General features: G+C 41.1%; 1 protein-coding gene across 2 annotated transcripts in view; it reads left to right on the top strand.

Moving 5' to 3' along the window:
- dpp10 (dipeptidyl-peptidase 10 (non-functional)) overlaps positions 1-25,458 on the top strand; it is a 1,734,026-nt gene that overhangs the window by 1,192,289 nt on the left and 516,279 nt on the right. For both annotated transcript variants that reach the window (XM_087989191.1, XM_087989192.1), the window contains exon 4: positions 18,786-18,880. In XM_087989191.1, coding sequence (XP_087845317.1) covers positions 18,786-18,880 — 95 coding nt within the window. The remainder of the gene's footprint in view (positions 1-18,785; positions 18,881-25,458) is intronic.

The raw sequence follows: 25,458 nt of genomic DNA, 5'->3' as shown, positions 1-25,458 counted from the left end.
GGTAGTGTACACTGGACGATAGTTTGCCTCTTGCGCCCAGAGCATCTCGAACGAAAGTCATCCTTTTCTTCAGATGGTAAAGGTGTCTAAACTCTGACATCCACCATGTCCATCTCAGACTGTGGTTTCTTTGACAGAGGGGGGAGAACCCATGGGTTCTGATAGCTTTTCTGGCTGTCCTGAGGGGCTGGGTATTTTTTGCTCCTGCCCCATTTGCAAGTTTACAGCTTTCATGTCATCCATGTGTTTGTTCAGGACCACCTCACCTTCCAAAATTTGTATGTCACAGGATCTGACCTCTCATTGACCATGCCTCTTCTCCATGCAGGGCCAGGTCCATGATATCAGCACAAAACTTTGTCTCCTGAAGTAATCTATCTCTTAGAAAAGTCTTGTGTTTGGCATTGGCATTTCCACTGCCATTCACCCTCTACATTGCTTCGCCCCCTACCCCCAGAATTGAGAGGTCTGGGAAGATCAGATTAACTTGGTGTGGAGTCTTCTCCCAATTGGCAACTCTGCTGGAGCTATCCCTGCAGTTGCATGAGGGTCGTCCAGTAATCAAATAGAAATTGGAACGGTTTGGTATCGAGTGAAGCCGGAAGCTGTTTCTTGAAGCCTGCCTTCAAAGTCTGTACTGCTCTTTTCACCAGACCATTGTGTGATGGATGGTATGGAGCTGTCGTTGCATGCCGAAGACTACTGGACTTTAGGAAATACTCAAATTTCCTGTGATAGCCCATTGTCTGTGATCAATAAGTCCAGGAGCCCGTGTATTACTATAGATGCTCGCAGCTTTTGTATTAATCATCATCTCCTTGTTTGACAAACAAAGTCTATACACGTCCAACCACTTTGAGTGGGCATCCACAATGACTAAGAACATTGAGCCCATGAAAGGGCTGGCATAGTCAATGTGGAACCAAGTCCAGGGCTTACAAGTGTGTTCCCATAATGTGACGGAGTTGGCAGTAATTTGTGTCCTTGTTGGCACTCTGGGCACTGCCCCCACCAACACAGCTATGTCTGCATCCAATCCTGGCCACCAGATGTAGCCTTTCACCAATACCTTCATTTTGATAACCCTGGGTCACCTGGTGGAGGTCAGCTTGTATCTGGCAGCAACCTTTGCTCAGGACAAACACACTTGCTCCCCATATTAAAATGCAAACCACTACTGTAATCTGGTTTCACCAGATCCAGAAACGTTTCAATTCTGATTGTGATGGCCATTTTGTTTTCCCCAGTCACCACCAGCTGTTTGAGTTTTGTCAGGAGTGGCTCCTTTTGCAGATCCACAGTCTGATGTTGTCAGCAGTGACTGGAAGTGTGTCCTGAAAGTTTAAAACCAGAATGGACTCTTCCAGTGGTGTATCTTCCAGTCAGAGGCAGCTCAAGGCATCTGCATTTGCTACTTGGCCTCCCGGACTGTATTCCAACTTGTAATTGTATGCACTTAAAATGAGAGCCAACTGTTGAAATCGACCTGAACCTGTGGACAGTGCAACCTTGTCTTCTTTGAGTAGTCATAGTAGGGGTTGTGGTCTGTTACTATTATAGATTTATGCCTATACAGGTACTGGTGGAAGTTTCCCACACTAAAGATGACTGCTGAATCTTCCTTCCTTCTTTATCTGTGCACATTTGCACTCTGCATCAGTCTGAGAAACATAAGCTATTGGGCATTTCTCTCCATTAGGCCATGTGTGGGCAACACTACCCCAATATCTTTCGGGGAAGTGTTGCATGACAGTGCCAGAGCTCGCTTGGGATCATAGTGTGTCAACACCTTTGACAATGATAGCTGCTTCACTTCTATAAAGGCTATGTCTGGTCTACAAGGCCATTTCCAAGGCTGACCCTTTTTCAATAGCAGATATAAGGGTGCTCAGATGGAGGCCAGGTTGCACATGAACATTCTGTAATAATCAAAAGGAAGACGTAAGCTTCAGTACCAATATGGGAGCTGGGGCATCTTTGATTGCCTTTGCTATAACTTCCAACCAATTTAACCTGGCCTTGACAACTCTGTAGCTCAATGTGATCATTTGTAATGCCTGGAACACATACATTTCCCATCCTAGCCATACCCCTGGCTTGAACAAACATCTGAGGGCTATGTCTAAATTCTCTAAGAGCTCTTTATTGATCCTCCCTGTTATTACCACATCATCCAGATAAATGGTGACGTGGGGTAGACCTTGAAAAATGGAACAGGCTGATGATATCCCAAATGAGGATATTGGTACAAACTGTTATGAGTATTAATTGTAGCATACTTCTGGAAATCCTCATCTAACCACAATTGCAGGTCCACATGGCTCATGTCCAACTTCATGAATGGCAGCCCCCCCCCCCCCCCCAAGTTTGCAAAGGATTGGGTATTTATGCAGCTGTGAAAAGCAGTTTGCTGTTTGTTTAAAATTCTCACAAAGGCAAACTAACCCATCAGACTTCACAACCAGGACAACAGGTGCTGCTGATTCTGCAAACTGGACTGGTTTGATGGTTCCTTCACTTTACAGCCTCCTGATTTCTGTCTCTACTTTTGCATGAAAGTAAAATGGCACTGAGTGGGTCCTGCAGTTTTGTGGATTTGCTTCCTCGTCAACATGTAAGGTGACCAAGGCTCTTTTAATAGTCCCCAGACCTTCCTGAAAAAGTTCCTGGTATTCTATTACGACTTCACCCAGGGACAGCCATTTTCTAATCAAATTGTTGAGTCAATCAAGGTGAATATTTCTTAACCAATTTTACCCCATCAGGTTTGGCTGTGCCTTTTAACTACACTGACTGGTAACTGAACCAGTCACTGCTCATAAGAGGCCGGAGCCGAAGTTATACCCTTAATCTACAAAGATTCCCAGTCTAGGTTTTCAGTTTCATTGAAGTCTTATGCAAATTTAAGCATCAGAGTCCAGAGTGAATTTTGTTAAAGACTGGTCCTGCTATCACTGATACAGCCACTCCATTATCAACCTCCATTAGAACTGGATGACCATTTAATCAGGCATTTATTTTGATTGGTTCTGATTTTAATGTTGCTAAGCATTTTAAATGTTCCAAGCCAGGTAGGCTTTCCAGGGTGTGCACTTTCCTGAATACTGGTCTGAGTTCTCTTACTCAATTTAAGCCTCTTTCACTGTCTAAAGCCTGCATAGCAGCAGCAACTACAATGGCTTGCTGGCCTGGAACTTGAAGAAAATGTTAACTGTTTGGCCAAGGCTTGGCTTTATTTTGGGGTTTTGCTCTGTGCTGACATAGAATCCCTATGTTCAGGATATGTCCTGAGTGAGGCTATGCAATTGTCTTTGCACATGTTCAGTGGCCTGGTGAGGGTGTCCACTTTCTTCAGTACAGCTTGTAACTCTCGTTCTCCACTTGCTGCATTTTCTAATGACACAGACATTTGTAGTGCCTGTTTGAAATCCAGTTGGTATTCAACTAGTAGGCACTTTTGCATGATTACATTGTTAATCCAGCATACCATACGGTCTTTCAGAATTTCATTAAGGATTAAACCAAATTCACATGCATCTGCCAGTCATCTTAAACTCATTGAAAATCTCAACATGGATTCCCCTGGTTCTTGAACTGCTGACCAAAACTGATAGCATCTCCGGATTAGAGGAGACTTGGTGTTATAATATTTCTTAACTAAATCCATCCACTTTTGAAAGGTTTTAGTATCTGGTACCTCAGGAAAAACAATTCCAACATTTAAAAGGCATCTGGATGGGTATGTGTATAGGAAGGGTTCAGAGGGATATGGGCCAAGTGCTGGCAAATGGAAGTAGATTAGGTTAGGATATCTGAGCGACATGGATGAGTTGGTTTGAGGGGTTTGTTTCCATGCTGCACATCTCTATGTTTCTATTAGGCTCCTAATAGCTGAAAAAGCTGCAGGCCCACAGCTGTAAGGAGAATTACTGTTTGCTTTTGTCTGCCCCAATGTCATTTGCCCAGAAAACATAATGTCTCCTTTCCACATAATTGGCCCAGTCTTTGATGGCAGGATTGAATGAGTCAAGCTTCCCAAATAACAGCATGATGCCAGAAATGCTTGCCCCAACTCAAAGACAACTGTTGTGAGCGAATTTCTTTCGGAGCATATCTGTTTCTCTTGTGATGACTGAATTAACTCCACAGAGGCTAGTATCCCATCAGCAAATCACCCTTTATATAACATGTGCATAGTATTTGTTGCTGGTCCCGCTTTCTCAAAGTGAGCAGAACCTCTGACAGTCCTGTTGAGATCTGTCAGCCAGGGCTCCCTGATTGGACCTGGTTAACTGCCCCAATTAGGGAACTCATATTCAATGATGTCCACCTGGCTGACCTCCTTACAATCATTGCAGTTAACAATACTAGTCCCTGTTCTGCTCCACTATGGATAATAAACATATTTTTGAAATAGATGCACTTGCTTGCTCTGGTGGAAGGCAGGGATGTAATTTATTAACCTAACATCCTCTTGAGGAGAATATCTTATGCAAGTAATATTTTGAGAATCCGCTACAATCACTTATATATAATTTTCATTGAACTTTTTGGTTAGACAACTGGTAAAAGATGACTCATCCGCTATTGAGGATTGAATGCTTGTTACAAAATATAAGGTTTCCTGTGCCACCTGTACATTATCAAACTCTATTTAAGATAATTGAGCAATTTTGTATTGAAATACTTTCTGCTGATCATTGGAATGCAGTTCAAGTGCTTTTTAAATACAAAATATTATGAGTCTGGACCCACTTAAGAATTATGTACCTATTTGCAGGTACTGAAGAACTAAACATTACCTTATTCAAAACCAGTGTACTCTGTTTTCCATCCTCTGTTTGTCTGTGAATGAATTGCAGTTTAACATAATTGCATGGAGAAATTGTCAAGCCTATAACAATAATATGGCATGGCAGTAATACATTGGTACTACATAGACATTTGATGGCTTTTTTTTAATGCTTCAAATGATACAAAATTACTCATTAAGGTGATTATTTTTTTCCCTTTGTAAATGTGGTGCAAATGTAACTTTCTTGAATGAATTTCTTCTTTTATTCCTTTGTTCCTGAAGGAAACAGGGTGGAAGTTCATTGGTTAGACTTTCTTTGCTTTGTCACGTGTCTGTGAATGGACAGTGAGCTTCAATGAGTTTTTCAACAATAATGTTCTGACAGGCAACCAGATTTCTGACCACATTTGCAGCAGGGTTTCTCAGACAATAATGTGATGATTAGTTGACTCACTTTCTATTTCTTTAGGTTCAAGACATTGGAAAAATTACATCATTCCTGCTTGGGTTGAATTCAGCAAACAAAAGCTAGAAATGAAACATGAGAGTGTACGACTGACTATTGCATCGGGAACAGTAGGATCAGAGTAGTCCACTATTTGTGTTTTGTATAAACATATTTTGTTTGTATCAGCTAGTTTGAAATGTCACGTAAGGATCTCCATAAAGTTAGATCTGTGCCACTGAGTTTTCTAGTAGATTTAGTTATGAAGAGATATAGCACATGAAGAAAGAGATGTGACGGACTGTTAATCCAGAGACACAGCTAGTTTGCTGGGGACCCAGGTTCGAATCCCACCATGAATTCAATGAAGAATTGGGAATTAACAATCTAATGATGACCACAAAACTTTTGTCAATTGCCGGAAGAAAAAAAACATCTGGTTCAGTAAAGTCCTTTAGGGAAGGAAATCTGCCATCCTTACCTGGTCTGAGCTACATGTGCCTTCCTGATGAATGACTTATGCCTGAAATGTCGATTCTCCTGCTCCCTGGATGCTGCCTGACTGTGCTTTTCCAGCACCACATCCTCGGCTCTGATCTCCAGCATCTCCTACATGTGACTCCAGACCCACAGCAATGTAGTTGACTCTTAACTGCCCTCTGGGCAATTAAGGTTGGGCAATAAATTCTGGTCTGATCAGTGATGCCCATAGCCCATGATTAGTTTTAAATAAATTCTTTTTCAGTACCCATAATAAAATTTAGGCCTGCTGAGTTTCTCCAGCAGTATCTGTTTTGGTTCCTTCTTCTTTGTTTTAATTTATGATGTGAAGTTCAGGTCAATAGGTCTGACATCATCTGTGGAAAGAAAACAAAGTTTGGGGAAGGTGGCGTGGCAGGAAATTGAGTGATGAAGAGAAAGGTGTAGTTGGAGCCCAGAGAGCAGGAGAGATATTCAAACGTCAGTTAAACCAAGGAGATATGGATAGCAGGCCAGAATAGAAGAAAAACTGAATAAGTGATAATGAGCAAAGAATGAGAAAATGGGTTAGCTGCACTGAATGCAACCCACATAATGTGACAATGGGTCTAGGAGCACTTGGTGATGGGTGATTTTGCTAAAACCAATCCATGTCGTTACAGGACAGGGTGTGGGGTGAATACAAAAAAATGGAAGGATGGAATCAAGCTCTAAAATTATTTAACTCAATGTTGAATTCTAGAACCTGCAGGGTCTCTAGCAGAAAATGAGATGTTCTTCAAACTTGTGCTGAGGCTCACAGTAGTCCCGCGACATAAAGGAAAAGGATGGTGTGTTGAAGTGGCAGACTTGGGGTCATTTTTGCGGCGAGAACACAAGTGTTCTGTAAAGCAGTCACCCAGTCTGTGTTTTGTCTCCCCAGTGGAGATACGAGCACATTGTGAATGGTGAATATATTAGATGAGATTAAATGCAGTACAGATAAATCAATATTTCACCTGAAAAGTATGTCTGGGCCTTGGTTGTTGAGGAGAGAGAAAGTCATTGAGTAGGTATTTTTGTGATTGCGTGGGAGGGTGCAATGGAGGTGTGGAGAGATGTTGTGAATGGAGGAGGAGTGCGCCAGAGTGTATGGGAGGTGTGGGTGGAGAATGATCCCTGTGGACTGTGGAAGGCAGGGAAATAAGGGATGACACAGTGGCTCAGTTAGCACTGCTGCCTCACAGCGCCAGGGATCTGGGTTCAATACCATCCTCCGGCGACTGTCTGTGTGGAGTTTGCAGATTGTCCCTATGTGTATAGGGGTTTCAGCCAGGTGCTCTGATTTCCTTCCACAGACCAAAGATGTGCAGGTTAGGTGGATTGGCCATGCTCAATTTCCCATAGTGTCAAGGACTGTGCATGCTAGATGGATTAGCCATGGGAAATGCAGGGTTACAGGTACAGGGTAGAGGGGTGGGTCTGGGTGTGATGCTGTTTAGTAGATTGGTGTGGTTTCAGTGGGACCCATGGCCAGCTTCCAGACTACAGGGATTCTATGATTCACAGCAGTTCAAGAAGACATCTCTTCACCTTCTCAGGAGCTAGTAGCAACAGGCAATAAACCCTGGATACCCAGCAAAGTCTGCATTCTCTGAACAAATGAAAAGAAGAGACATCTCAGCGTAAATTTATGAATATTTTAAAATTTCTAACCATGCATAAAATTAGTACTGCCAAACAGTTATAGAAGCTTAATGACTGCCATTTTTATTTCACAAGTTAAAACATTACCCCGTTGTGTTTACATTCAAATACTTTAATTTTCCATTTTAAAAAAAGCCCTTTCTCAGTTAACACTTGCCAAGTTATCCTTGCCTTTGACGACCACATTAAAAATCCTTGCTACGGTGCAATGAATAGAAACTGTAGGTAGTCTTCCTGTTTAAAAAGTATGAAGAATTCCATTTCTTAATATCATATCAATATATAATACTGAGGGATTATTCTGTTATTTTAAGGATTCGCAATGATATGTGCTATATTGCAAATTATATACTATTTCTTCCTGTCATATCTCATACATTTAGCTCAATGTGGAAAATATCAATGTCTTGCAAAGTAATGCTACAAATTCAGTGATTCATCTACAATAATAACTTATATATGACATTAACATACAAAAATTTCAAAGGTACTTCACAAGAGCATTATGAAACGAAGTATGGCATTGAGCTACATGAAGACCTTATAGGTGGAAACTGCCCAACAGCTGAACAACATAGGCCTTTCCAAAAAAAATTGGGAAAATATAGTGAAATCTATTGTCAGGAGATTCTCAATATCAAGAGCAAAAAGTCCCATTCTTCACCTGAAAGTTGTTTAGTGAGATAAGAATTTCTCATGAGCCATGAGAAGTCCATTTGCAATCATTTGCATGCATTAACCTATCATTATTAGTTAATCTTGCATCATTGCTATGCAGTTTCCCATTCTCAACATGTACTGGTTAGAAACTAAACAACAACAATTCCTGCATGAATATGAGCTCAATTCCTGCTCACTGCTTGAATCTTCAGTCCTTCAGCTTGGACTGCAGTCCCCAACATCTTGAGACACAATCCATGGGCAGAAAATATCTGCAACCACCATCTCTACCTTTATCTATAGATATTGGCATTAGTTGTGTATCAGCCTTTCCACACTCACGTGGCACATGTTCGATCCGCTTAGTACTGAACTTCATTGCTGCTCTTTATTATTCACTGGCACATTTAATTGGAACCCTGCTGCCAAGACACTTTGCATGCAGAGACAGTCCGCCAACTCATGTATTCAACTGGGTGAACCTCGCAAGCTCCCTTGACATACACGCACCTTGCACTTCAATACTTACAGCTTTGCCATGCCTTTTTGTGATTTGCCAATTAAATCAGAGCCTAATGGCACATATTAATTCTCTGTTATTGTGCTTTTTAGTACAGACTCAATGATTGTCAGCAACCATCATTGAAAGGATGTCCTGAGACATCAATCTCACAATGTTTGTGCCTCAAACAGATGGTCATGTATCAAAAATCACATAGTAGTCCTCAGAAAAACCAAGGGAGACCGTACTCAGTCAGGAGTTCCCAGCACAGTAAATCAAGGATGTCATCTGCTAACAATCCAGAGGTTTGGACATTGTCTGTTGACTACTTGGGATGCTCAGGGAATACATATAATGTCAATCCAGAAATGGGCCATGTGCAACTTCTTGCAGGTTAGTGAAACTAATCTGGGTGTCACATCAGTTCACTTGGCAACGCACACAGATCGAGCAGAGGTCTAGTTACATTTCAGTCAGTGCTTTTCATGCATCAGTCAGGGGTAGGCCAGTGTCAGTCCTGAGGGTCAGTTCAGTGAAAGTCAAGGAGGTTATCAAGGACCACTACTCTGATAGGGAAATTGGGGTAAATCAGTTCTGGACTAGTGGTGGCTTGCTAAGATGCAGAGATCAATCATTGTGAAGGGTGAAAATGCAATATGTCAGAATGGAGATAGATAATTGTGCATTGGAGAGCAGAGCTAACAGGTCGAGAGGTGAGTCATCAACTATCACAATCGCCCTGCAGTTTTCAGAACTGGAGTTCGGCATGATGCTTTGCATGACTATGCTATAGGACTACTGGGCTCAACGATAATTTTGAAAGATGAAGTCATAGTTCAAAAAGGTGTTTGGGAATGTGTGGAAGCTCAGTACTGATGGGCTTGCCAAGAAGAAAAGATGATTGAAGTTTTGGGAAGGGACCTTAATTACCAGGCTGAGCTTATATCTCGCTGTGTCAAGAACAACCCGATTGCCTTCCATTATCATGACTCAAAAACGTCTACTGGAAATGGAAAATGGCTGTTGTTACATTCAGAGTGGAGAGAGTAAATAGTTTCTTCTTCTGTTTCCGAGTGAACAATGTGAGGTCCTTTAAAGAGCAATTGCAATAATCTTGCATAGTACAGTTTAAATTCATCTGTAATCATAGCATGCGAAATGTACTCAGTGTCTAGTGGTGGATGATACAAATCATGGACACATGCAATGTTGACCGTTCCATTGGTCATTGCAGATTAAACAAACCCATTTCTGTGAAGTAGAAGTAATCACAGGAAACCCAAAAAGAGTGGCATCTGAGAGATACAATTCACGAAGATAATCCAAGATATCATCGGCTGTACAAGGGCATGGAAATGATTTGCTCTAACCCTGAACTGTATGCATTCACCAATGAACTCTTACATGAAATTATATCTTTCTTGAGTGATGAAGAGACTGGGAGGACAAGGTATTGGTAATCATACAGCACCTACAATTGCTTTCAGTATTCATGTAATATGGTTTCAGCTGCATTATCCACTATAAGGTCCCTTCATCAAGGGTCATGTAGAGACATTCCTGGTCCTCCTTTCAGATTGTTCATGACATACTTGATGGAGGACTATGCTAAACTGTCATTGGTCATAGAGTCATAGAGATGTACAGCGCAGGTCTAATTCATCCATGCCTACCAGATATCTTAGATAAATCTAGTCCTATTTGCCAGCATTTGGCCCATATCTCTCTCAACTGTTTCTATTCATATATCTATCCAGATACCTTTTAAATGTTCTCATTGTGCCACCCTCCTCCACTTCTTCTGGTAGGTCATTTCATATGCTTACCACCCTCTGCATGAAGAAGTTGCCCCTTAGGTCTCTTAAATCTTTCCCCTCTCACTTTAAACCAATGCCCTCCAGCTTTGGACTCCTTCAGCCCAGCGAAAAGACTTTGTCTATTGACCCTATCCATGCCCCTCATAATTTTATAAATCTCTATAAGGTCATCCCTCTAATTCCAGTGCTCCAGGAAAAATAGTCCCAGTCTATTCAGCCTCCCCCTATAGTTCAAACCCTCCAACTCTGGCAACATCCTTGTTATTTTTTTCTGAACTCTATTGCATCTGTCAGCAACCTTCCTATAGGAGGGAGAGTAGGATTGCACACAGTATTCAAAAGTGGCCTAACCAATGTCCTGTACATTTGTAGAATGATCTCTCAACTCAATGCACTGACCAATAAAGACAAGCATACCAAACACTATCTTTACTATCCTAGCTACCTTTGACTCCATTTTCAAGGAACTATGAACCTGCACTTCAAGGTGACTTTGTTCAGAAAAGTGGATGATACAAATCCTGACTGCTGACATTCCGAAGATTTGGGTCTGTTTCTAATGTTTGCCAGACTGATTCATTAGAACTGTGGCCAATTGATCCAGGCACAGCAGTGGTTTTTATCACTGTGGCTAATTTTCAATTAAAGTACAATGAAATTAAGGACCAACAATCAGCAATCCCAGGAGAAGCAGCAACCTCCAGCTGACCAATCTCCATGTAAAGTGGTCAGAGTAAAGGTCTCCTCAGGCTGTACTGGGGGGCACAGCAAGGCCAGAGATTTTCATTCTCAATGCCATTTACTCCAGATGATCATGGTGCAGTGTTACTGCAATCTGAGGCCATCTCAGAACTATGCCAACTTCTGCATTGGGACCTGAGACATGACAGAGAAGATGGCCTTCCTAGCCCAGTGGCTGTCAATGGGATAGCTGCACTTAACCTTTATACAACTGGCTGCTTCCAAGAAGCCACCACTAGGGACCATCAACATCCTTGCCCAATACAGATAGTGACACCACTTTATCCCATTTTCACAGGACAAAATCAATGATGCAGCCTTGGATGTAAGCTTTGCCAAACTCATTACATTTCCCCAGTGCAGGGCACTATAGATTGTACACATGTCACATTGAGAACTGATTATCATGATACAACTGTATTCATCAGTAGGAAGGGGTTCCATTCCATCAATGTACAAGTCTGTGGCCATCAGTGCCACAACAGAGAAATAAGACCCATGATGTCTATACCCTGCAAACTCTTATAATTCTGCTGTAATTCAAGGGCCAGCTGCCTTACAAAGATGGTTACTGGAAGAAAATGGCTACTGTCAGCAAACACATTTGATGATTCAGTTATGTAACCTACTCACCAAGGCAGACTGCAGATACAATACAGCCCATCCTTTGACCAGGGCCAGCATATAGCAGATGATAGGCCTGCTGAGGCTCTGCTGCTTGGGTCAGCCTGCAAGGAAACTTGCAGTATAGGCTGTGTGTACTGCATTCTACTTGCATGTTGTGCTCTGCACAAATGGAGCAGGTAACAAGGCGATGTGATAAATGCTGAAGAGCTCAGAATCTTCCAAGAAGGAAGATGAGGACTTTGAAAAAGCAGAACATTATCTTTACCATGATCGAGCAGTGCAGTGTCAAGCACAACAAGTCAGACAGGATGCAATGGTCACCATTTGCAAGAGGTGTGAGTTGGGTGCAGTGATTACTCATCTACTGTAAATTTTCTGTTGCTTGAAATGCAAGCTGCCTGTTGCCATTGTCAAGTGCATTTATTGGTTGGCTTTTATTCAGTCAGCTATTAGTAACAGCAAAACAAACCGCGTCTTGTGATGTTTGAAGGTTTTCCTGTTATGGTCCCAAATTGAGCTATGAGAGGATGTTGAGTGACATGAGACTTTGCAAAAAGATCAGATAAGGCGAGGACTAGTAAACTGTGTAGTTTTGCTCTTATAGAGCAATAATGTATGTACAAATGTGCAATGGAATGTCAGCCATGCTACCAATGAGCCCTCCATTGCTTGCCCTCCATTACATGCACAGAAGATGGGGCATCCCCTGGTTGGCAGCACTTGATTGGGTGCAGAGTTAGACTTTAACGACAATGCTGGCACTGGGAGTCTTTGGAGGTCCGAGCAGTAACAAGTATTTCTACCTGTAGTGAAAGGAAGGATGTGACCAGCAAGATGCCACAGGTACCATATTTTGATAAAGTAACTATCTTTTACTCACTGTAGCTGAACTCAGAAACTTACAATGCAAGAGAATCTTGGGTGGCGAAGGATCTACTAACCTGTGGTGATTGCTTTGGCTCTCCTAAATACTTTGTAGATATATTTGCCTTAGGCAACATGTTTGCATCAATCTAAACCAGCCACTTCAGAACAAAAGGCTAAAATTTAAGTAAATATTTACAGTTAAAGACCTTTTGAATTCTAAGAAGCAAATCTAATCAGGCCAAGTTGACCGGTCCATCTATTCTTCAGCAATAATTTTGTTATTTTTCCCTGAGCAAGCATTCCCAAAGATTGATAAGTATCTAGCAAGTGAGTAAAGAAGGGGAGAAAAAAGCTAACTTTGTTTCCACTATGTTCAACTACCTGGAATAACCTTTTGAAATTATGTTAAACATGATGGAGAGAAAGAAATCAGGAATTTTACATTCAGTTTTCATAATGGATTCTGTGAAAAGACAACTAGCTCAAAAGAGATGAAAACTTCATTAGTGTGAACACAGGATGATTGCTTTACGCTATTAAGTATTTGAGCATTTAAATTGGAAAACTATCGGATGAAAATAGAAATATCTACACCACTTATTAGACAATAATTTCCTTCATTAAACAAGATGTGTAGTCATTATACCACTGTTGAACAGACATTGAAATGTACAGAAGAGAAATAACATTGCATGAAAACATAGAGGGATTAAAATGTTTCATTCTTTTTCAAATTGTTGTATCAAAGGAGCCTATCCTTGTTTCCAGCATTTATAGCCTTCACTGCAGATTGATGTGTAAAAAGTGTGATATAGTGAATTTTGAAATTCTTTAGTGTGATTTAGTTACTCAACCTCCAGATCACTTCCATGTATTATGTAAACACAATTATAAATATTCTTGTTGAATTTGTACCTATCTACAAACTCAATCTTATAAATCAATGCATATAAAAATAGACTCTCTACAGCGTGGAAGCAGGCCATTTGGCACAACAAGTCCACACCAACCCTCTGATGAGTAACCCACCCAGCCGCATTTCCCTCTGACTAATTCACTTTACACTATGGGCAATTTAGCATGGCCAATCCACCTGACCTGCACATCTTTTGGAATGTAGGAGAAAACTGGAACACCTGGAGGAAACACACGGAGACACGGGGAGAACGTGCAAACTCGACACAGACAATCACCCGAGGCTGGAATCAAACCCAGATCCCTGGCACTGTGAGACTGCAGTGCTAACCGCTGAGCCACCATGTCACCCTTCCAATCATTTCCATTATTACAGTGAGGAATAAAATGCTGATTTAAAATTTACAAGGCTTCCTAAATTATAATAGAAAGCATTTAAATTTAAAGCTAAATTTCCATCTAAATAGAATAAGAAATAGGAGCAGAATTAGGTTATTGTATCCCTCACACCTGCTCCATCATTTGCAAAATAATGGTTGATGTCATTGTGGTCTTTCCATTTGGCTTGCCCCCAGAATTCCTCAAAGATTTACCCTGTCAAACCCCTTCAGAGTCTTTCATGTTTCTATAAGATCACCTCTCATTTTTCTAAACTCCAATGAACAAAAACTCAACGTGCTCAACCTTTCCTCACAAAACAATTGTTTCATCCCAGGTATCAGCCTGGTATACCTCTGCTGAATTGCTTCCAATGCAAGCTCATATCTTCTTTCCTTTGCAGTACTGTATGTGTGGTCCCACCATGGCTCTGGAGCAAGACTGTGCTTTTATATTCGCTCCCTTTATAGTTAAGGCCAATGAAACTTTTTCTTTCCTAATTATTTACTAACTTTTTGTGCATCATATGCACCTTCATCCTTATGCAGGTTTTCACAGGAAAGTTGGAACCAAATGTGCTTGCAAACGAATATTAGCTTGTGGTTGAAACATTTTTGTTGTCCTTCAGTGAAAATGAAACATTTTGTTAAATGCTGATGAAGTGATTAATATTTTCTTTCCTGGCTTTCAGTAGAACTGATTATCTTAAATGGCTCATCAATGAGACAAACATTCTGAGGAGTGGCAATGACCATTGATTGATTTAGTGCTGTAACGTGTATTGAAATATAGTGAAAAGTGTTGTTTTGTGTGCTGTACGGGTAGGCAATACCTTTAAAAAGTGCATCAGGTTAGCAGAACAGAATTCAGAATGCAGTGTGACAGCTGCAGAGAAGATGCAGTGTGAGAGATCAGGATTTACATTTGAGAGGTCCTTTCAAAAATCTGATAAAAGTGGGGAAGAAGTTGTTCTTGAATCTGATTGTATGCATTTTAAAAACTACTTCTGCGCAATGGAAGTGGGTGGAAGAGAGCATAACCTGGTTGCAGGAATCTTAGATTATGTTGGTTGCTTTCCCAAGTCAGTGGGAAGCATAGACAGAGTCAATAGATGGAAGGCTGGTGTGTGTGATGGACTGGGCTGTGTTCCCTACTCTCTGTGCTCTCAAGAACAGCAGTTCCCATACCATGTTGTGATACATCCAGGTAGGTTGCTTGCTATGGTGCATCAACAAAAATTGGTAAGATTCCTTGTGGACATGCTAAATTTCCCGAAACTCCTGAGGATGTAGAGATGCTGTTGTGTGTTCTTGAATTGTCACTCTGCTCCTTTCATTTACATTAAGACAGAGGTTTGCATATCTGGCCCAGCTTTCCAAACTGGGCCTCTTCATAAATGCAGAGTGTTCCTGTTTTTGGAGTCCTTCTTGATAGCACAGAATTATGAGGAATCCAAACAGTGCCTACCTTTTACAACAATAGTTGGCAGTATTCTGGTAGATCTTCTTTCATTAGCCACAAACCTGAAGAAGCTTTAGGATATTTAAATTGCATTTCACTATTTGTGACAATGATGTTGGAAAATGTTGGAGCAGTGAGGGACAGATTCCATAGTTCAGTGGGTATAGTTAAGATGTGTGTTCTTCTTTTGATTTGTAGACTGCTCTGGAGAGTTAAACTGTCAGAACAGCAGCAGTGGACTGTTTTGCCCTAGTGCCTTTTGCATGTTCTACATGACAAGCACTAACACTCTGAAATGAGGGAATTATTTTTGAGAGGGAGATGGTGATTCAGTGGTAATGTCACTGAATAGAGTCATAGTGTCATAGAGATGTACAGTATGGAAACAGACCCTTCAGTCCAACCCGTCCATGCCGACCAGATATCCCAAACCAATCTAGTCCCTCCTGGCAACACCCGGCCCATATCCCTCCAAACCCTTCCTATTCATATACCAAGTGCTTCTTAAATGTTGCAATTGTACCAGCCTCCACCGTGTCCTCTGGCAGCTCATTCCATACACGTACCACCCTCTGTGAAAAGGTTGTCCCTTCGATCTTTTTTATATCTTTCCCCTCTCACCCTAAACCTATGCCGTCTAGTTCTGGACTTCCCAACCCCAGGGAAAAGACTTTGTCTATTTATCCTGTCCATGCCCCTCATAATTTTGTAAACCTCTATAAGGTCACCCCTCAGCCTCCGACGCTCCAGGGAAAATACCCCCAGTCTGTTCAGCCTCTCCCTAGAGATCAAATCCTCCAACCCTGGCAACATCCTTGTAAATCTTTTCTGAACCCTATCAAGTTCCACAACATCTTTCCGATAGGAAGGAGACCAGAATTGCACACAATATTTCAACAAAGTCCGAACCAATGTCCTGGACAGCCGCAACATGACCTCCCAACTCCTGTACTCAATACTCTGACCAATAAAGGAAAGCATACCAAACACCACCTTCACTATCCTATCTACCTGCGACTCCACTTTCAAGGAGCTATGAACCTTTACTCCAAGGTCTCTTTGTTCAGCAAGACTCCCTAGGACCTTACCATTAAGTGTATACGTCCTGCTAAGATTTGCTTTCCCAAAATGCAGCACCTCGCATTTATCTGAATTAAACTCCATCTGCCACTTCTCAGTACATTGGCCTATCTGGTCAAGGTCCTGTTGTAATCTGAGGAAACCCTCTTCGCTGTCCACTACATCTCCAATTTTGGTGTCATCTGCAAACTTACTAACTGTACCTCCTTATGCTCGCATCCAAATCATTTATGTAAATGACAAAAAGTAGAGGACCCAGCACCGATCCTTGTGGCACTCCACTGGTCACAGGCCTCCAGTCTGAAAAACAACTCTCCACCACCACCCTCTGTCTTCTACCTTTGAGCCAGTTCTGTATCCAAATGGCTCATTCTGCCTGTATTCTGTGAGGTCTAACCTTACTAATCAATCTTCCATGGGGAACGTTGTCGACGCCTTACTGAAGTCCACATAGATCACATCTACTGCTCTGCCCTCATCAATCCTCTTTGTTACTTCTTCAAAAAACTCAATCAAGTTCGTGAGACATTATTGCCCATGTACAACGCCATGTTGACTACCTCTAATCAGTCCTTGCCTTTCCAAGTACATGTATATCCTGTCCCTCAGGATTCCCTCCAACAACTTGCCCACCACCGACGTCAGGCTTCCCGGTCTATAGTTCCCTAGTTTGCCTTGCCACCCTTCTTAAACAGTGACACCACGTTAGCCAACCTCCGGTCTTCAGGCACCTCACCTGTGACGAATAAATTTGAGGCTCAAGCTAATCTTCCGGGGAAGAAGAAAGAAATTAGCTTGCTGGAAATCTGAAACAAAAAAAAAGTTGCTTGAAAAGCTCAACAGGTCTGACAGCATCTATGGAGAAAAGTCAGACTTAATGTTTCAGGTCCAGTGACCCTTCTTCAGAACTCTTCCAGGGACACTGGCTTAAATTCCACCATGGCAGGAATATAAATTTAAATAATAAATAATAATAATAATAAATCCAGGACTACAAAGTTATTCTCCATTCTGGTGACCATAAAAACTAATATTGAGGTCGTGAGTGTAAGGCTTATGCAAAAAAGGTCGATTCTCCTGCTCCTAGGATGCTGTCTGACCTGTGTTTTTCCAGCACCACAGTCTCGACTCTGATCTCCAGCATCTGCCGTCCTCACTTTCTCCCCATAAAAACTAATAGAGTTTGTTTTGAGAAGAACAATACCTTTTTTACCTGAATTGGCCTACATGTGACTTCAAACTGAAGGCATTATGGTCGACTCTTAAACTGTCAACAAAATGGCCCAGTAAGCCACAAAGTTCAAAGGCAATTAGGATAAGCAAGTCATGCTAGCCTCACAGCAACACCTACATCCCATAAATGAATAAAGAAAGTAAGAAATAATTGGCAACATTTTTTTACAAAAAGAACATTGAACCAGTCAGAAAGGGTGACATACAATCATGCCAAAGAAGCAATGTGTGTTAGTGCATACATTGTTAATATTGTTTAGTAATATTTGTTTACAATTACAGTGATAAAATGAATGGCATCAGAGCAATGTTCGTTTTTCATGTTATACTTTGTTTCAGTATCAATGTACATCTACTGAAAATATGACAAGATATTGAGCAGAGGGAACTTAATTGTCTGTACCTCACCCACGGAATGTTAGCTTTTAGGGACAGACTCCTATCTAATAGTAATTAGTTCCTTTGAAAAGAAACTGGATAAATACCTAACAAAAATAAAGTCGTCATGATTTGGAGAAAAATAAAGTAAACATGATGTAAGAACATAAACATGAATGAAGCCACTGTTGAATACTTGTGCTTTTTGTGTGAAATAGATGTCTTGCCAATTTATTTTTGGATTGCAGTCAACAGTAGATAATTCTGATTTTTGTTTAGTTATTAAAGGATAAATTGTAAAGATGCATTAATTTATTTTGTAAATTGTACATTGCATTGATCAAGAGGAACGAGTGTACAGATCTTCTTTGTGTTATTTTTTTCAAGAATACTTAAACTTAAGATCGATTCATCCCAATCCAAAATTGATTTTAAAAATAGGATGCACTGCGAATATTCATCTAGTAACATCTGCAAAGAAAAAGTTGTTCTGAAAAGGGTTAAAGTTCTGAGTGAAAATAATTTCTCAGACCATCGAAAGATCTGAATGTTCTTCTTTTATTTCTCTTTCAAATGCTAATAATCTGTTGTGTATTTATAACAAGTTGTTTGTAATTCCTTTTTTTACCTTTCTATGTAAAACTGATGCCCTATTTCAATTTATAATTAAGATATGTTGTTAGAAACAAAAATCTAAATTACTTCACCTTCTCTCGATAGATGCAGAAATGGTATATCGGACCAGAGATGGGCATGTGATCAAACTGAATGTAGTTACAAATGAAACAACTGTATTGCTGGAAAACAGCACTTTTGTAAGTAAATGATTTGTTTCTTTTCATTTCTAGATGGCTTAACTTTGACACCTAGAAGTGATTATTACGTTCTGCATACAATTATGCAAACTTTAAAAGTAAGAACACTTTTGAAGAGAACCGCAAACCAGACATCTATAAATGCATTAGTTTTCCAGCATTGTTGTATTTTTGTTTTGGAATTTTAAAAGGGATGAAACTGTTGTATTGGAATGACAGAAGGATGAACTATTCTTGTTCATCAAGCAATGCCCACTTTCCACAAGTGAATAAAGAAATGGCAGGACAATGAGGCAATAAAAGCAGCTGTCTCAGAAATTCCATCATAAGGATACATCACAGGACAAGCGAGTGAGAAGGTTTCTTAACACCAGACTCCACACAGACTCATTGACATATCAGATCTTCATTAATAAATCTAAGCGGAATGTGCCATTTTCATCTTAGTCCACATTGCTAATAATCATTTTCCATTTCTGGCAACAAACTGTGAAAAATGCAAACCATAAAGCAGCCATTTCTAATTACATTTATGGGAGTCCATACTGTTCTCATGTAAAATTGCATAGTTATGAGAGACATATTACTTAAATAAGAATGTGATTTTTCTTTCTTGAACAACTTCTGCTATCATTAATACTACTTCATAGTCATGTTTCTAGGAACATTTTGTTGGTAGGAGTAGTAAAAACAGGTCAAAGTACCAAAATGGATTGCATCTGAGTGGGGATTGAATGGAAGGAAGTTACTTGCCAAAATCCATATTTTCCTTCAGTAGAGATAATTGGCCCAAAAATAATAATGAGGAGAAAGTGAGGTCTGCAGATGCTGGAGATCAGAGCTGGAAATGTGTTGCTGGAAAAGCGCAGCAGGTCAGGCAGCATCCAGGGAACAGGAGAATCGACGTTTCGGGCATAAGAAGAAGGGCTTATGCCCGAAACGTCGATTCTCCTGTTCCCCTGGATGCTGTCTGACCTGCTGCGATTTTCCAGCAACACATTTCCACCAAAAATAATAATGCCTTGATGCAGAAGCAATATAGAACCAAAGGTGATATCAAACAATGAGTTCTCTCCACAGATGCTGCCAAACCTGCTGAGCTTTACCAGCAATTTCTGTTTTTGTTTCTGATTTACAGCATTCATAGTTCTTCTGGTTTTTATGTAGATATATTTAGGGATTATCTGAAGCAAGAAAAGTGAAAAGGTGGGGTGTCGCTAAGGAATTTCAAAGCTTGGAGCCTCATTAATTAAAGGCAAGATCACAAGAGCCAGAATTAGAGGAGAGCAGATATCTCAAAAGTGAAAATCTGAAAATGATTACAGAGACAGGGAGAAGCAAGGCCTTCAAGGAACTTGACAACAAGGATGAGAATTTTAATATTCAGAAAACATGAAAGTGTTCAGAAAACATGAAAGTGTTCAGAAATGGTTTACAAGGATGTTGCCAGGGTTGGAGGGTTTGAGCTACAGGGAGAGGCTGAATAGGCAGGGACTATTCTCCAAGAACATCACTGGCTGAGCGGTGACCTTAGAGGTTTATAAAATCATGAGGGGCATGGATAGAGTAAATAGACAAGGTCTTTTCCTCAGATTAGGGGAATCCAAAACTAGAGGGCATAGGTTTATGGTGAAGAGGAAAAAATTTAAAAGGATCTAAGAGGCAACTTTTACGCACAGAAGGTGATGCATGTGTGGAGTGAACTGTCGGAGGAAGTGATGGATGCAGGTACAAACACTATATTTAAAAGGCATCTGGATGGGTCTACAAATAGAAAGGATTTCACGGGGTATGGGCCAATTACTGGCAAATTGGATAAGATTGATTAGGATATCTGGATGACATGGACGAGTTGGACAAAAAGGTCTGCTTCCGTGCTGTACATCTATGACTCTGTGTTGTTTATCTGGGAGCTGGTAAGGGTCAGTGACCATTACAGGAGATATCAAACTGGATCTTCTGTGGTTAAGACACAATTAGCAGAGATTTTGAATGTTTTTCAGCGGCAGCAACCATTCGAAGGGCGGGAGCTTGGACCAGGGGCCTGCCGGGAGCGGTCAGTCATTGATTTGTGCTTTTAAATTTGAAGTCAGAGAGCAGAGGTTTCTGGGAAAGGAGTGACTTCTTATTTTAATTTCCATCCAGCTATATAAGTCAGTGTTTTCTCACCCCGAGACCCTTCCTTTGTGGGGCCTCCCACCCAACCACCTCCTCTAACCTGAAAGACCCGGGACATATCAGGACTCTTCTTTTTTACTTTGTGATTAGGGGACTAGCAGGGATGGCAGTGCAGGGAGAGCAATGTTCCTCCTACATGATGTTTGAGGTGAGGGATGCCATTAGTCTCCCACCCAAGTACATCTGCAGGAAGTGCACCCAACTATCGCTCCTCCAAGACCGTGTTAGGGAATTGGAGTGGGAGCTTGATGAACTTCGGATCATTCGGGAGACAGATGCCGTGATAGGTATGAGTTACACGGAAGTAGTTACTCCTAGGCACAAAGAAAGTTGGGTGACTATTCGAAGGGGGAAAAAACAGTCAGTGGAGGGATCCCCTGTGGTTGTTCCCCTGAAAAACATTTATGCCATTTTGGATGCTGTTGAGGGGGACGACTTACCAGGGGTATGCAGTGGGGCCCAGGTCTCTGACACAGAGCCTGTCCCTATTGCACAGAAGGGAAGGAGGGAAAGGAGTAGAATGTTAGGCATTGGGGACTCAATAGTTAGAGGCTCAGATAGAAGGTTTGTTGGAAACAAACAAAACTCACGGTTGGTGTGTTGCCTCCCAGGTGCCAGGGTCAGTGATGTCTCGGATCGTACATTTGGGGTCCTGAAGGGAGAGGGTGACCAGCCTCAAGTCGTTGTCCATGTAGGTACCAACGACATAAGTAGAAAGAGGGACATGGATGTAAGGCAGGCTTTCTGGGAGCTAGGATGGAAGCTGAGAGCTAGAACAAACAGAGTTGTTATCTCTGGTTTGTTACCTGTGCCATGTGATAGCGAGGCAAGGAATAGGGAGAGATATCAGCTGAACACGTGGCTGCAAGGATGGTGCAGGAGGGAGGGTTCTTGGATAATTGGGGCTCATTCTGGGGAAGGTGGGATTTGTACAAACAGGATGGTCTTCACTTGAACCAGAGGGGTATGAATATCCTGGGTGGGAAATTTGGTGGTGCTATTCTGGGTGGTTTAAACTAGCTCAGCAGGGGGCTGGGAACCTGAGGTGTAGTTGCAATGCAAAGAAGGATGAGAGTAGGAAGGACAGGGACAGGATTTGAGGGTCAAAGGAATGTGCTGGCAGTCAGCAAACTAGTTTGAAGTGTGTCTACTTCAATGCCGGAAGTATCCGAAATAAGGTAGGTGAGCTTGCAGCATGGGTAGGTACCTGGGACTTTGATGTTGTGGCCATTTCAGACGTGGATAGAGCAGGGTGAGGAATGGATGTTGCAGGTTCCAGGGTTTAGATCTTTCATAAAGAACAGGCAAGGCGGTAAAAGAGGGGGAGGCATGGCCTTGTTAGTCAAGGATAGTATAACGGTGGCTGAGAGAACTTTTGATGAGGACTCGTCGACTGAAGGGTAGTGTGGGCTGAGGTTAGAAAGAGGAGAGGAGAGGTCACACTGCTCAGAGTTTTTTGGAATATTGTGTACAGTTCTGGTCCCCATATTTCATGAAGGATGTGGAAGCATTGGAAAAGGTGCAGAGGAGATTTACCAGGATGTTGCCTGGTCTGGAGGGAAGGTCTTATGAGGAAATGCTGAGAGACTTGTGTCTGTTCTCATTGGAAAGAAGAAGGCTAAGAGGGGATTTGATAGAGACACATAAGATGATCAGAGGATTAGATATGGTAGACAAAGCCTTTTTCCTAGGATGATGATGTCAACTTGTACGAGGGGGCATAGCTACAAATTGAGGGGTGATAGATTTAAGACAGATGTCAGAGGCAGGTTCTTTATGCAGAAAGTGGTAAGGGTGTGGAATGCCCTATGTGCTAATGTAGTCAACTCAGCCACATTAGGGAGACTTAAACAATCCTTAGATAATCACATGGATGATTTTGGGATGCTGTAGGGGGACGAGCTGAGAATAGTTCACAGGTCGGCGCAATATCAAGGGCCGAAGGGCCGGTTCTGCGCCGTATTGTTCTATGTTCTATGACCTCCAGTATGCAGGTATGTATATGTGAAAGACTGATCAAGAATGTATTGGAATAGTCAATATAAAGGGAACAAAGGCATAAATGAATAGTTCAGTAGCACTAGAGATATATAAGTGTGAAGTCAAGGTGCTTTTATGGAGGTGGAAATAAGGTGTCATAGTAATGGCATGATTGTGAGTTTGAAACTCATTTCAGGATCAAATGCATAAGCGATGTTTCAGTCGTGCCAAATTGAATGGACTATCCTCTACAATGTTTTCTCCAATACCACTGATGACAGGCTCAGGTCTGACCTGTCCTATGAGGGGTAGCTATGTTTCCTTTGTTGGGCTAAGAACAATCAACTGCCTCTTCCTGCCAGTTCGGTGCAACAACCATCTGGTTTGCAATACATTCCAAATGTCTGTCTGGAAATTCTTCTGATTCCATGTAGATAGCAGACCTCATTCAATCTTATCTGAATTACGTAATTTCTCATCATTATTTTAATGGAGGTTTTGACTGACTTCTTTTAAGTAGGTTCATAGCTCTGCAAAGGTAGAGAAATTTTATACAATTTCTTGGAAATAATTCTGCTGAAGTTTTATTTTATTTTAATCCCTCTGCAAGGGATCAAATGTAATATTTATTGATATTACAAGCTGATCAATTATGTAAGCTTTTCAGATATTGCCTGATATGAAGAAAGCATTTATTGTCAAATCTGTGGTGCGTGAATCCCAACGTTCCATTTATAAATCATTCAGTTTAATCTTGTGTGTTGTTGATTTGCACTTTTTTTCATGTATAAGATATAGTGAATAGCATTTCTTTTCCTCCTTGACATTTTTTTTGGCAACTTAATTGCCTATCTTTTCTTATTTTAAAAGCTAATATATCAGCAAGTTCACTGTATGCTTTGATCTTTCAGAGCATCTTTCATTTTTGTCTTTTTGGAGCACATGCAATGCTGGACTTTATTAGTGTCTCAGAGATCAACCCTCATTCAGTTTTGCCAATTTTGCACTGAATTACTATACAAACTATCAACGTAAGTGAAAAATAGGACTTGCTGATGCAAGGTTTCTCTTGTTCCCAACAGCTGTACGAAAGTAAAATTACCTCTGCAAGAAACATACAATGCTCAATAGTAAGGGCTCAAAATTCTAAAAGTGCATTTAGAACGGAAGCTGAACTTCTATGTTGCTTCATAATCCTGATTCCAATGTAATTTGCATGGTTAGCTAATTTAAGCAGATGCAGCAATGCGTAGGTCAGAGCATTAAATTTGTAGAGGATGGGGAAAGTGCAAGTTAGAGGTGGGGTGATGGGGGAAGGTGGTAGTTGTTGATTGTGGTGGGGAGGGGGTTATTTAGACAGAAAATTTCTGAGAGGGTGTTAAGAGCTGGGAGAAGGCAGTAAGCAGATGGAATAGAAGGATATAAAACCTGGTTTGAACTGGGTACAGAGATGCACTGAATATGTGATATCTGGCAGTGAATGCCATATTCAAAATCCTAGTGCCTCTTTTAAATACAAAAGTTGACCAAACTCAACAGTATGGTCAAAGCATGCTAATTATTGCCCTGACCCTTGCGAATCTTTCAGCATCTTTCCATTTGTTTTCTTGGCTGCTGGATGTTCATTGCACTTACAGTACACTTAGGATCATCTTGAAGAACTTGCAGTAGAAGATAAGTCAGTGCCAATGCTTGCGAACAACTCAACATGTTGCTGTAAGTAATGTCACAAATAATGTGACATAATTTTTAATGCCCACCTCATCAGACAGAGAGGCCTCACGACCAGTTAAAGCATTTGTAGGAAATGTAGAAACAAGAGTAGGCCACTTACTTTCTCGAGCTGATTCATGATTGATCTCTAACTTTACTCCTGCCTTCTATCATATCCTGTAAAACTCATAAACTCAGTTTCAAATTAAACAATTGATCTAATATGAATTGTCATCGTGGCAGAAAGTTCCAAATATCTACTACCCTTGTGTATAGAAGTCCTTAGTATTCTCACTACTGAATTTTTTAGTCCAATTTTTTAGGCTATACCCTCCACCTTGTACTCCCTGAAGTGACATGAGTGAATACAAAAACTCATTCTGAACTTGCAAACTTCATACTGCAGAACAAATGCAGAATTGTTACTTGGCAGGCAAATACACACAAGCCTCCACAGTCATCACTTGTTAATACTCCTCGGAGCACATAATGAATCACTTGAAAAACTGGGGAAGATTGTGATGTCTATGACTGGCATGGGGCAAGTAGCAAATTTCCCAGCATAAAAATTGGAGTTTGAGTACAATATTCAACTGATAGCAGCTGGAGTCCAACAGAAAGAATTAAAATGTGCACAGAACTAAGATCAAAAGAACCAACTACCAAAACAGCAAGACAGTTCAATGAAACAGATGCTCGATCAGAAA

The sequence above is a fragment of the Chiloscyllium plagiosum genome, unplaced genomic scaffold (genome assembly GCF_037043375.1).
Source record: "Chiloscyllium plagiosum isolate Xiang-an unplaced genomic scaffold, Cpla_swu_hap1 HiC_scaffold_7, whole genome shotgun sequence".
NCBI lineage: Eukaryota > Metazoa > Chordata > Chondrichthyes > Orectolobiformes > Hemiscylliidae > Chiloscyllium > Chiloscyllium plagiosum.
The sequence above is the reverse complement of the archived record's forward strand: the minus strand, read 5'-3'. Positions and strand labels throughout refer to the sequence as shown.